Here is a 13,725-nt window from a genome sequence, read left to right as displayed (position 1 = left end):
CTGCACCCCTGCACCCTCCCTTCATCCCAGTCTCCAGGTTGGGTTGAGTTCCTGCTGGCTGACTGGGGAGTGACTTCTGAGAGCCAGAACATCAGGAGGGAAGCAGGGAAGCCTAACTTGTGGCATCTGGAGGCTTATATTTTGGGAGGGGTGCCAAGGGGGCTTGCATGAGACTGCATGACTCCCCCCCTCCACCAGCTGTCTGGTGTCACCCACTCTGTTGCAGCCCTTTTATCAAGAGAGAAGAACTAAGAATGGAGGGAGGAGTAGAGGAGAGGACCGAGAGAGGAAATCAATGACACAGCCAATACATCCTTTATTCAACTCACAGGGACCATAAAGAGCATATTATAGATCCCTAAGGATACAGATGAAAGTCCCCCATTGGGTAATCCTTGGGAAGTTCACAGTCCATCAGAGGGAACCAAGTCAGACAATGGCTAGAAATCTGGCAGGCACAGAGCAGATAGGTTGGATGGCAAGTGGGTATATACCCCCAAAGCTTCCTGGAAGAGGCGCCTTGGCACACAGTGTCATGAGGCATTGTAGGAAAGTGGTGGCAGGGGAGGGCTCAGCTGAGGAACATCCTGAGTACAGGGACCATGGTAAAACTAGATCTCACAGGCCTGGAACAGCCAGTGCCTGGCATGTAGTATGGACACAGAAAATGGCTTGTAGAATTGAGACTGATTCTCAGGAGCCACAAGAGACAAGAAGGGACTGAGTAAATCAAAATAACAAAAAGTAGAAGGCCACTTTGGAGGCTACAGGGAAGAAGAGCCTGTAGAAAATGGAATAAAGGGCCTGGATTTGGCACTACTGGCAACCTTGGCCAAATCTGGATGTAGGGACGTGTGCATGAGAGAGAGAAAGATGTAGAGTGGTGAGATGGCAGCTGAGCTGCTACAGCCAAGCTAGGAATTTGAGGGACGAAAGTGGGAAGTTTGAGGAATGACTCTGCTTAATAGGCTTAAAGCTGACAGAAAAGAAACTGGACAATAGGCAGAGAGACAGAGAGCAAGTGGGCTCATGAGGGAACAGAACTGGCCAGAAGCTTCAAGAGAGAAACTCTGATGGAAGGAGAAGGATAGGGATTGGGAAGAATGAATACCCTTGGGAAGGTGTGGCATTCCCCAGGCAAAACAAAATACCAAACCAAATCACCTGAAAAAGAGAAGTGGGAGTGAAGACTGGAGGAAGAGCCCCGCTTACTGGGAAAACGAGAGTGGTGACAGGAAAGGAAAGAGGGAAAGAGCCTGAGGCCTGGAGTTGAAGAAACCCATAGCCAAGCTTCTCTGCCTTGGAGAAGGCGACTCCTGACCTCCCCCAAAGAAACTTAAGTTCACTCTAACCTTCTGACCTTGGAGATCCCCACAGAGGTGGGAGGTTGGCAACTGTCAGTTCACTCCGCCCTCGTGGGTGTGCCCAGGAAAGGAGCTAGAAGAGGTAATAGGGCCATGACCTACAAGACAGATCCCTTCCCACAGCCTGAATTGGACAGAATTTTAAAAGCAGGAGAACGCATTTTTGACATAGGCAAATTGGTTACCACTACCTAGTAAGCAGAGTCTGGGTTCAAATCTCACTTGTGTCACATCTAACTAAATGATCCTGGTTCCTTCTTGTGTCCAAGGGGTTCTCTGGTGCTCCTGTTGCCCTGCCCATAAGGTAGGCCAAATCATCATTAGAAATCCCTTACATGGCACTTATTGGTGTTCAATGCAATTGTGAGATTGGAAAACTTGGGTCCTTAAGGGCTTGAGACAGCTGGCCTTACTCTCTACCTCTGTGCTGAATGCCTACCCTGCTTGTCTCCAGGGCAACTTATTAGGCATAGAAAAGAACCAGATAACTAGCAAAGGAGGACCATTTCCTTGGGTGTCAGCTTTTCAGTTTTACATTGGATTTCCCTTGAGGTATCTGCTCCTTTTTGTCCTTTCAGATTTCTGGATGCACAAATCCTCAGTGCCCATTTTAAAAGCTCCAGCCCCAGCCAATCACAGCAGCTTGGTAGTTGCCCCACTGGTTTCTGAAATTGGTGACTAACCCAGTCCTTTCACTAATTTAAGGATGAAGACCTTTGGACTCAAGGGTAACACAACTGAGGAGTAACTAGCCTAAAGAAGTTGCAGAAAACAAATCTGACAACAGAAGTGTGAAGAACCCCTCTCTCACCATTTGAAGAGGGTGAGGTACCACTGATTGAAATGGAATTTGAATCTCCTAGCCAGTGGTTCTCAAACTTTAGCACACATTAGATACCCTGGAACGTATATTAAAAGACTGATTGCTGGGCTTCACCCCCAGAGTTTCTGATTCACTTTGTCTGAGATGGAGCCTGAGAACTTGCATTCCTAAAACAAGTTCCCAGGTGATATTGATGCTGCTGGTCCAAAGACCACATTTTGAGACCTGTAACCTAATATAGCACTCCAGGGAATAGAAGGAAATTTTGCCGTCTCAGGATCTCCAAGGGGTCTAAGGGAATAGATTTCACTTTTCTGTTATTGCCCAGCCCCACTCACCCCAGTGCATGCATCTGAATAGAGATGGAAAGAACCTGTCTTCTGGCATCTCTGGTTCTTAGTCAGGGCTCTCATTGCCCTTGATGGAAATAGGAAACAGTGATCTGATTGCAGGAGTGCTGGAAAGGGAAGGATTTTCTCCCAAATTATCACCCCTTTAGCTTCCTGAAGGCATAACATCACTCTAACAAGGGAAAAGCTTTTCCTTCCACTTACACTATCAGAGGTAAGGCTTAAAATGTAAACAGCTCTGGGAAAAGATAACACTTTGGGTTATGTTCTCCAGTGTAAGGGATGCTTTGCAGAGATACTTTGATGGGGGTGGGGGATGGGGCGGGGAGGACACTTGGGCCCTGAATAGGGTAGAATCACCATAGAGGGGAAAAAAGGGACAGGTTCCTGAAGATGGATTTCTCTATTTTACATTTTGCCCAGAGAGAACACAGAGGCATTTTTTATTTAAAGGGGATAGGGTGAACATTTGGCAGAGGGAGTTGGGAGGAAGATGGGAATTTGAGGCTGATTCCCTGTGGGAAAAAATCATTCAAATCTATTCACCCATCTAATGGCTGTTGCTTATTTTATTTTTTGTCCAAGGGAAGTGGTGTTGGACCGAGGTAGAGAAGACAGAAGTACACGAGAAATGACCTAAAGGGATGCCCCTTCTGCAGAAGGCCCTTAGACTCCTCGATACCTTTCAGTTGGGTGCTATGTACCTACTCTTGGGGCCGTCACTTTCTACCCTGACAATTACTAAAACACATCAAAGGCTGGAGGTTATCATCTGCTTATTAAGAGGTGTGATCTGATAGTATGGAGAGTCACCTCCCACGAGTCTTTAAAACAAGGTTTGTGAGGAGCTGCATTTGTCAGCATGTCATATCTCTTTTTAAAAAACAGAGTAGAATGTAAGCAATACCATTTAGTCATTAAAGACCAGACTATTCTTATACCCTACTGCCTCTGGTATCTTAGTCCTTAAAATATTTAGTGATCCTTGCCTTGTAATTCTTGACACAAATATATATAATGACCATACTGGGTCAGGGTATCTTCCTTTCTTTGACCTCAGTTTAGTGATTCCACGGATGGGCTCTGAACCTGCTAAATGTGTATGCAAAATGCAGCAAATTGCTAATATGTATTTTTCTCCAAAGTGAGTTTCTGATTTTTATCAGATTCTCAAAAGGGTCTGTGACCCCAAACAGATTCTGAACCATTGCTTACATATAGATGATTTGCATTAATGAATTGAGGCATAGTGGGAGGGTAAAAGAAATGGCATAGTCCAGTTTTACCACTGGAATCCATTACTTTCCTCTTACTTGGGGCATCTCCTAATACTGATCCTAAAACGCTTCTGTCTCTGAGGATCTAGGACAAGGCCACCATAAAAGCCTGGCCATTTTGCTCTATTCCTAGGAACACAGCAAGAGAAGTATGTTCCAGGCAAAGAGGGAAGGCCGCTCTGAGCAGCAGAAGGGAGGTGGGTGCTGGGTTGCTCAAGTAATATCCAATCTAAGAGGCCCAGTCAGCAAAATAATCCTATTTTCAGCTCCATCTGGGTCCAGGACTGAGGAGCTGTGATTCACCCAGTTTTTCCTAAGCAAATGGGACAGTCATTGAACTAGGTTGTTGCAGCTCACTTCCTCTTGCCTGTTTAATTGACCAATTGTGGTTGAGAAATAAGCATGTTAATGAAAACCCAGAATCTAAGCATTAAAGAAAAAATATCCCACTTCCATCCTCTTTGCTCTTCTCCCCCCCAATCCCAAACTGCTCCTACATACGAGGTAACTTTTAAATTATAAGACTGGTATTAACACATCATCAATAAAGAGAAACAATGGCCAACTCATCAACTAACAGATGCTACAACACTTATGCAAGTCCTGGAGTTAACAGTCTTAGAGTGGACATCTTCCCAGAATTGGGAGGACAACCAACCAGAAAGCTCATTACCCTGCACCAGCTGAAAAGCTAAACCATAGCCATTTCCCCCAAAGTTCTGTTTCTGGGAGAATGAGATCCTCAAGAATAACTCTGCTCCCTTGATGAGGCAATCAAGGTCAAACGAGAGTGATGACAACAACCTGCAACTATGATTCCTGCCCTCATTTCCCAGCACTTAAAACAAGACAAAAACCCCACTCGACACAAAGCTTCTACACGCACTTTGCTTGAAATCAAGAAAAAGCTTGCCTTACTGAGGATGCCTCTTTCTCCTTCCTCCCAGGCAAAAAGAATCTGTAGCCCAGAGAGTCAGAGGTAGACATATATATCCACAGTTGCCTTGACCTCAGTGATACTGGGGAAGGCTTTATACCTCGACGCCCACAACATAACCCACCACTTAACCCTTTCCACTAGGGCTCCCTTAATCATCGCTCAGGTTACTTCCTATCTTGAAACAGAAACAAAAAACCCCATACAATCCCTACTACCCTCATCCCCAGAACACAACCGCTAGAAAATCTAGCTTGTACAGTTTGCACTTTGCATGCTCTGCACAAAGATACACATAGACACATAAAGACACAGTCAAGAGGAGAGGGGTCTGTTCAAGGGGATAAAGTTTTTTTCTTCTGTGTGGGCCTGGGTTACTTGTGGGTATAAAGGTCATCTCTTAGCATTGTAGTGTGATCTCTCAGCTGGATATATGTATGTGCAGGATGAAGGGAACAGGAATAGGGGGTGAAAAGGTTATTCTATTTTTCAGCAGGTGGGGGTGAGAGGTGTGGATATATATTTGGATGATTGGAGTAAGGATGATAGACCCACCCAGGAATGAGGTCTGCCCCTTGGCTTTCATTTGAATATAAAAAGGGGGCTCTGGGTGCCTGATCACTATCTTTTTCCTGTTTCCTCATTACTCTCTAACCCAGTGTTCACCAGAGTGTTTCATGGAGTCACCAGTTCTGTGGGATGTGAGATAGAAAGGATACTGAGGTCAAATAAATTTAGGAAACACTGCATTAAAGGAGGCTTAACAATTTGTTCTGCTGCATAAGTTTTCAGAGCCTTTAATATGCCAGTAGAGTCTCTCTCTCTCTACATATAGAGAGAGTATAAAAGTTATGGTATACAAATGTGATACTCAAAATAGTTAACAACTGGTATGGCATAGGCTCCAATCAAAATGGACCTCAGTCATAAATTGCTAGTACCACTGTACCCTTGAGAATGGGCTCAGGCTGAATATCAGCCCATGTAAGCACTTGTTTCCCAAAAGTTTTGCCCAAAGGATTCTATTTTATGTGGTATCTCACAGAACTGGTGAGAAACGCTCTGGCCCAAACTGAAACCTCATCTTTCTGGGGATGGGGCCAGGGCTTATGAATCTGGCCACTGAGGTGCAGAAGAGGGGCAGCTCTGGCAGAGACTCCTGATAGCACCAGCTGACAGATGTGACCACAGCTGCAGCAGAAACAGATTTCAAAAGACAGATGTCCCTCTGTCCCAGCTGCTCCGGGGACTTTGTCCCTGATGGGTCAGCAGGTGCCTGTCCAGGTGATGTTTACGGCCGAAGCTCTTCTCACAGCGAGGGCACTGAAAGGGCTTCTCCCCTGTATGAGTCAGCCAGTGTCTCACCAGGTGGTGCCGTCGGCCAAAGCTCTTCCCACACTCGGTGCACACATGGCACTTTGGTGCCGGTGGGGCGCGCTGCCGTTTCCTAGCCCCAGGGCTCTCTCCAACCTCTTGGCCCTTGCAGGATTTGCCTTCTGCATGCACTCTCTGGTGGCTGGCCAGATGGGAGTTGCATCGGAAATTCTTGCCACACTCAGAGCACCTGCTGGGCTTGTCATGTAGGTGGGTTTTCTGGTGCCGGATCAGGTGATGTCTTCGCCCGAAGCTCTTCTCACACTTGAGGCAGCTGTAGGGCCTCTCCCCAGTGTGTGTTTGCTGGTGCCTGGCAAGGTGGGAGCCCCACACAAACTGTTTCCCACATTGGGGGCATGTGTGCGGTCTTAACAGGGAATCCATCTCTGTGCTACACAGAAGGTTTGAGAAGCTATCTTCCTGAAGAAAAGGTGGGCCTAGGAGCATTCCTCTGGAGCTCCTGGACATGGAATCCCAGCTCTCATCCTGCTCTGGGTTCCAGAGCACAGTATCTTCGGACACACTAGATAACATTCTGGGAGGTTCTGCTTCTAGTTCAGGGGTATCCCCCTCATGCTCACTTCCATCTCCTGTGGAGAAGGGAAAATACCGATCCCAAGAGGGGAGTCACAAGAGAGTACCCCAGGAGCCAAGTCACAGGGAGGCTGTATGATACCTATTAGGGGCCTAAACCTCACCCCAGGAGTCCTGAGAAAACAGCTTCTAATGTTGTACAAGACAGTGCAAGACATGTAGAGGTTAAAATCCTAGGTTTAGGAGGCAGAGTACCCAATTTTGAATTTCAGCTTTCCCATTTAATGTCTGTAAGCCTTCATTTCTTCTTTTGTAAAATGGGAGCAATTATAATGTAGGTGTTATAAGGTAGAGAGCACAGCACCTGCACATAGTAAGCACTTAGTAAATGGTCTTATGTTATTGTTGTTATTTATTTCTTTTATTTATTTACTATTAATCACCATCTTCCTGCCTAAGCACAGATGGAGAGAGTTACGGAATGTGCTGCAGTCATCACTGGCTGGGTGACCACCTGTCAGCAATACTAGAGACTCTGTGGAAGGCGTTTCCACAATGGGTGGGAGGTTGAACAATAACAACAACAATTAACATTTACTGAGTGCTTATTATGTGCCTGATACTGTTCTACTAGGCTAACATTTTAAATCTCACAATAATTTAAAGATCAGGAACCCAAAGAGAGGTTAATTACTTTTCCAAGGTCCCACAGGTATGGTCCTGGATTCAAATCCACAAAGTTGGCTCCAGAGCCTGCCCTCTAAACCTTTCTGCTTCACTGTCTTGCTTTTGAAGAAAAAGATCTCTAAACCCTTCAACTCTGTAACTCTCTGAGGCAGAGGAGGGATCAGAAGGACACGTAATGATGACACTCCAAGAGGGGTGAAGGCAGTGGCTGAAAGTCTATTCTAGGTCCTTACCTGTATATGTGACCCTCAGGATGTCCCTCTCCTCTAAGTCCTGGGGGTCAGGGACCCATTGTTCTTCCCCTCCTTCTAATTGAGAAAGCATGTCCAGTTTGGGAATTGGAAATCCTGCCCACAGGAAAGGAAAACAGAGATGGCAATGAGTTCAACTGGTAATATTATATTTCTGAAAAAAGCTGTTTTTTAGATTATTCCTTGGAACTCTAGATAAAAGAAGGCCAGATTCAGACCTCTCCCTTGCCCCCTCTTCCCATTTTTGTTAAGTCCCTCTTCTTTCTTCTAGAAAATCACACTCTTTCCCAATGAATCTGTTCTCTTCCAATCAAATTTCAAATACTTCCAGCCCAAGTGTCCTTTCTGGTCATAACTTCACTTAATTAGCCCGACTACAGCTGTCCCACCCCCTGCACTCCCATCTTACCCTAGATGGTTTCTGAGTTTCCAAGGACTCAGTTCCATCTCTTACATGTCCTCTCTACGCTTTGTAAGAACATCCCAATTCTCAAACAAGAAGAGTCTAAAGTCCTCTTCTCTATAATTCAGCATTATTTTGCTGTTGTTTTTAAAAAATGACACATCACTTCCATTCTCCTTGGATTAGGCCTACTTCTTTTTCTTTGGTGGGAGCCTAGACAGATTCCCTGCCAAGGAATGAACCCTAGACAGACACTGCCCAACATCCTTGGAGCAGATGGCTCCATCCTCCCAGAGTACAATCTTTTAGTGGCTGGGGAAGGTCATGCTTACTTAGAGAAACCACTATCCCACAGTTTTCCTGCATGACATATTCTCCATAAAAGTCTGTCTGAGAGGGGTCCAGGCTCCGCCACTCCTCCTGAGAGAAGCACAGTGACACATCCTTGATGGTTACCAGGCCCTGAAACAAAATGTAGCCTGGTCAGCAGCTGTTCCTTAAGGAAAATGTGTTCTCAGTATAAAAGGCTCATGTAGGAGAGGAGAGAGAGCAGGAAAGGACCTAGAAGAATTGCCCAGAGGTCCCTCACAGTTTTGGTGAAGGGGAAATGAGGAGAGGGGTAAAGATAATGGTCAGTGAGTGAGGATAATGTCTATAGAGGAGCTTCCCAAGTGGGACCCTGAGAAGTTGGAAGCACCACAGACTCATTGCTCCTGTTTAACTACAGGTGTCTTCCCAGTCTCTTCTCACCTGTCTTATTCTTTTCATTGCAAAAATTGTGTACTAGCTCCTCCTTACTCCACTTGACCTTTCCTTTCCTATCAGCACAAAATGATACAGACAGAACATTCTTTCTCTCCCCAACCCTGTCATGCCATATCCTTATCTTTCGAGGCAGCATAGTATGGCAGTTAGGAGGCCAGATTCTGGAGCCAAATGACTCCTAGCTCTACCACTTATTAGTAGTGTGACCTTGCACAAATGCTTCAATCTCTTCCTGCTCTATTTTATCAACTGTAAAATGGGGACAGTTGAGTCTCTCTCAGGGTTAGATGAGTTAATATACACGAAGCACTCAGAGAATAGCAAGCATGGTAAGCACTCTGGGAGTGTAGCTACTACTGTTATTATTATCCTTCCATGGCTCTCCCATTGCCTCTGAATCTACACCTATTTTTCTCTCTCTTGCTCTGCCCCTCTTTACATCTTTCTATCTTCTCTTTTTTCCATAAATCTCCATCATCCACCCAATCCTGTCCACTTTATGTTCTTTCAAGCTTCCTTCAGGTCCTCTCAATTTTTCCAGATTTCTTTCTTTTTTTTATTTTAATTTTTGCAGGGGAAGATTTTTCCTGAGCTAACATCTGTTTCCAGTCTTCCTCCTTTTTTCTTCCTTTTTTCCCCCCGCAAAGCCCCAGTATATACAGTTGTGTATAGTTGTAAGTTCTTCTGGTTCTTCTATGTGAGCTGCCGCCACAGCATGGCTACTGACAGACAAGAGGTGTAGTTCTGTGCCGAGGAAGCAAACCCCAGGCCACCGAAGTGGAGCATGCCAAACCTTAACCACCAGGCCATCAGGGCTGGCTCCCAGATTTATTTCTTAAAGGACATTAATGAATTGTTCTTAAAATCCTCCTGTGGATAACACAGCCAAAAAAAAAAAAGAAAACCTAACCTTTAGGAATTCCCCTCTTCTTGTTATGCCTCCATTCATTTTTTCAAGCGTATTATGAGCCCCTTGGAAAGGGAGAGAATCTGCTCAGTTATAAGATGAACATACTGATAGTGACCATGTGAAACTACAAATCAATGGGATGATGCTAAGGCTACGGAAAGGCAGCAGTGATGAGACCCTGGTAGAGGCCAAGGGAAGCACACAGCCCACCTGTGATCCAGCTGCAAGAAGTGCCGCTGCCATCTCCCAGTCTCCAGTGCTCCCCTCCTGGGGAATGGCAGGAACCCAGGGAGCAGACTGAGCTGGGGAGGGGAGAAAGGAACCATTAGAGATGGATCATCCCAGTAAGACCCTGGGCCCCATTTTAGAAGGGCTTAAGGGTCACATTTTGTCCTATATCTATGCCCATTGGTAAAACTCAAATGCATAAATGTAGTACAAGAGACCTTCCCTCAAGATGGTCTGTAAGGGTATTGATTGGTTCTTAGTAGAGCTTTTATGTCCTCCATCTCTACAAGACTAGCTGTGATGTGAACTGATATTATTTGAATGTAATTTTCATCTTGCAAAGTGCATCTTACTGGGTGTGTTCCCCAACAGTAATCAGTGTTGCTGTCACTTCTTTTGTCTCCTACATTCAATACCACTAACCATGCACTTGCAGCACTGGAGGGAGCAATTATACAAGAAGGAGAAGCCCAGTTATATGGTTTGCAGAATCCAGGAGCTCCTAAATTCCTGTGACGAGGGCCCAGGAAGAATGGACTAGTCCTGGCACTGGTTATGCTGTTCAGTCCTAGCAATTTGGGGATCAACTATACTTTTTGAACAGAGATTAGGAGACTGCTCTGTGCTGTGCTTCCCACACACACACCCTCTGGGCTCTCACCCTTCTCCTGAAGGGACTGGGGCTCCTCTTCAAGATCACAGCACAGGTGCTCCAGGGGCTCTGGGGCTGTTCTCCATGGCCCCTCTTCCTGGGTTCCCCTTTCCACCTGGGGCTCTGCTCCATCCAGCTGGACATTCATTGACTCCCATCCTGTCCCCAGGGCTGCTGTCTGTTCTGAAAGCATTTTTGCTGCAAACCCAAACTGTGACCTGGAACAAATTCATATCAGCTGTCCCCATGAAAATGGAAAGAGGTAATATTCCTAAGGGAGTTATGGAGAACAGCCCAGGGAGAAAAGATGAAAGTGGATAAGAGGAGCTTGATGGAAGATGAACTTTAAAAGCTTGATGTGTGTTCCAATCAACTGAGCCTGAGCCAAGCCTCTTGGAGGAACTAAGAAATGAGCAGGTGCTACACAGCAAAGTCACTAATGGTTATTTTGGGGACCTCATGGTAGAAAGAGAATATCCTTAAAAGGTAGAAGAACTTCATTTAAAAAAAAAGAATAATCTTGGAAATTGAAAAGCTATCCATTAATTTCAACCACTGAAAATACAGTAAAGTAAGCAATCTGGAAACATTCAGTAAGGAATGGACACAGACTTGCACTCAACAAAAATGGATGTAATTACACATAAGATTTTCTGTGACAAGCCCCATTCTCATTAATTAGTTTAGAATGAAATGATTACTATAGGTAGAAGTCTCAGCCAAAAGGCATATGTGTCATGAGCACACACCTCCTTTATGAGGCTGAACCAAATGGTGCCTCACTTAGGACAAGCCTCAACAAACAGACCTATAACCTGTCACTCTGACGTAGACAATGAGAACTGGTAGTAAATGTGCTAGAAAGACCATTAACTTGGAAAGCAGGTCTAAGACTTGAAAGCAACCCTAACGGATAAGAGAAATTGTTGATTAGTGAGGCGCTTATGTCTAATTGGGAAAAGTAAAAAAGAACAGAAAGTGTTTGAACTAAAAGTGGAAAAAGGAGAACCAGTTGGTGCTAACATGGGGTGAATTAACAGCTCCGGGATTTAAGACACAGGAAAGAACCTGAGACACAGGAAAGAATCACTCAGATATCATTAGAAAAATGTATTCAGTTTTTAAAAAGGGTATGGAGAAGCCAGAGTGTGTACATCGAAGAAAGAACAGTGAAGAAAGGCGTGGGAAATATGGCTATTGGGGAAAAGTTAACAATGATGGACAGTTTTCTCTTGCCTAGGAAAGAAGGCTGATGAATGAGGCTACCAATGAATAAAAAAACAGATGTCTTCTATCTCTATATAGATCTCTTCTCCTGATTGCAAGAGAAAAGATTTAGGTTAGATAAGAAAAATTCTTAACAATAATCCTGCAGTGCACAGGACCAGGTTGTGGGCTCTTCTTTGGACATCTTAGGAGCAGGACAGGTTCCACTTGTGTTGTGATAGAGGCCTCCCTGCCTTATGGCAGAGAAATAATCTATGAGACTGCACAGAGTCCCTTTCTGCTTGGCAACATCATATTTTTGTGATTCTTATTCAACACCCAAGCAGTCAGAGCCACTGAAAGGCTTCCAAAAACAGGTCAGACCCTTGGTAACTATCCTGGCTCACTCACATCCATCCAATAATGTATGCAAGAACCAGGAGCAGAAGATAGGCAATGACAGATGCCAAGTTGTTTATTTTCTTGCCTATTTGTCTTTGACAAAAGAGGTAGGTGGGAATTCTAAGCCCAATACACAGGAAGGGAACAAATTCCCCTTTCATCTCAGAAGTCCAAAGATGTCTCAGGGCCTCATGAGAGCATCCTGGACTGATTCCCAGATTGGGAGGTTTCCTTTTCCGAGACTTCTCATGAGAAAGGAAAATTCATGATAAAGCAATAAAGGGAAACTTCCATTTTAGCTCTCTCCTCTGAATTCCAGCCCCTGTATTCGCTTCAGTTTTAACACATAAGGCACAGATTCCCCTCTTCACCAGAAGTCTTCCTTGTTCTCTAGCTCTCTTCACAAATCCTCCCTCAGGGCTTTTACAACTCTAGCTAAATATCTGGACTCCTGTCTCAAACCCATTTCTCCATCTTCCCAGAGTCCCTTGATGGGAAGCCTCTTGCTGCAGAGCCCACGGGGCCAGCGGCGAGCCTCTCCAGACCACTGACAGAAAACCTGTGGAAGCGCTGGCAAAAATCTCAGCAAAGGAGGGGCGGGTACTTGTCCTCAGACTGCATTTCCCAAGATGTTCACTCGCAGAGCCAGCCCTGGGCAGTGGAGATGTCAGCCCTAACCCGGTTTCTCCTGGCTCCAGGATGATCCAAGGCCTACTGGAGGCGCGGTTCTCGGGCGTTCATTTCCCCCCTTTCCTCACTTATCTGGGCGCACGGCACCTGCAGAAGTTAGTTTTTGCCGCGAGCGCTGTAGGACGGAGACAGGGCCCTGCTATGGGAATGAGGAGCCCAAGGGCACAGGGACGAACGGCGCTCTGTCACAGAACCCCGGCCCCTGCCCCGGCTGGGGCGTGGGCGGGACGGGCGCCTGCTCCGGAGTAAGGTTGCTTCTTCCCTCCTTCTTGTCACAGTGCCCCTGGAGAGGGTCAGATTTCAGAGAATCCGAGAGAGGCAGAGCCGGAGCAGGGGAAGTGAGGTCAGAAAACAGGTTTCCCGTGAACTGGGGCATGAGCAAGTGGAGAGAAAGGAGACGCGGGGTAACCTGTGCGCGAGTGACAGCGGCGGGGACCCGCGGGGCCTGACAGCGACGATGGGGACGGGGAGACAGGGCGAGGGGCGGGCACAGAATGTCAGTGGGACCGACCCCCGGGGAAGACAGCGACCCGGAGGCCGCATCGATGCTCCTACCCGCCCCCATGGGGGACCGGGCCCCCACCCGCCGCCCGGGAAGCCAGGCGTCCCTCCCGCCAGCCGCGACTCCCTCAGGCCAGCCCCACTCACCCCGGTCGGCTTGGCCTGCGGCCCGGTGCCTCCCTCCTGGGCGCCGCCCGCCCCTCCCCTCCCCTCCGCCCTGCGCTTCGTCGGAGCCGGCGGCCGCCGAGCCAGCGACAGGCGGAGACGGCTGCCCGGCGGGCGCGGGCGGGGCGGGCACAGGAAATCCCCGCCCGCTTCCGGGGCTCCGCGGCGGCGGCCGAGCCGGCCGCGGCGCGGGGGCCTGGCCTGAG

At 46.8% G+C, this 13,725-nt stretch overlaps 1 protein-coding gene across 1 annotated transcript; it reads right to left on the bottom strand.

The window, feature by feature from the left end:
• Positions 1-292: 292 nt before the first annotated feature.
• Positions 293-13,619, bottom strand: ZNF641 (zinc finger protein 641). The gene is made up of 6 exons (XM_046679185.1): positions 13,502-13,619; positions 10,565-10,773; positions 9,886-9,977; positions 8,333-8,462; positions 7,580-7,693; positions 293-6,715 (listed from the first exon to the last, which is right to left on the bottom strand). The coding sequence occupies exons 2-6, from the start codon at positions 10,746-10,748 to the stop codon at positions 5,961-5,963; spliced, it is 1,275 nt and encodes a 424-aa protein (XP_046535141.1). The 5' UTR covers positions 10,749-10,773; positions 13,502-13,619; the 3' UTR covers positions 293-5,960.
• Positions 13,620-13,725: the final 106 nt, after the last annotated feature.

This window comes from Equus quagga, chromosome 1 (genome assembly GCF_021613505.1).
Source record: "Equus quagga isolate Etosha38 chromosome 1, UCLA_HA_Equagga_1.0, whole genome shotgun sequence".
Classification (NCBI taxonomy): Eukaryota; Metazoa; Chordata; class Mammalia; order Perissodactyla; family Equidae; genus Equus; species Equus quagga.
The sequence above is the reverse complement of the archived record's forward strand: the minus strand, read 5'-3'. Positions and strand labels throughout refer to the sequence as shown.

Excerpts from the sequence above, each read along its gene's own strand:
- ZNF641 (XM_046679185.1), bottom strand. The coding sequence starts at position 10,748 with ATGCTTTCAGAACAGACAGCAGCCCTGGGGACAGGATGGGAGTCAATG. Across the intron at positions 9,978-10,564 it reads CCAGTCCCTTCAGGAGAAGG|CTCAGTCTGCTCCCTGGGTT; the intron begins GTGAGAGCCCAG and ends TCCCCTCCCCAG. Across the intron at positions 8,463-9,885 it reads TTCTTGCAGCTGGATCACAG|GGCCTGGTAACCATCAAGGA; the intron begins GTGGGCTGTGTG and ends ATTTTGTTTCAG.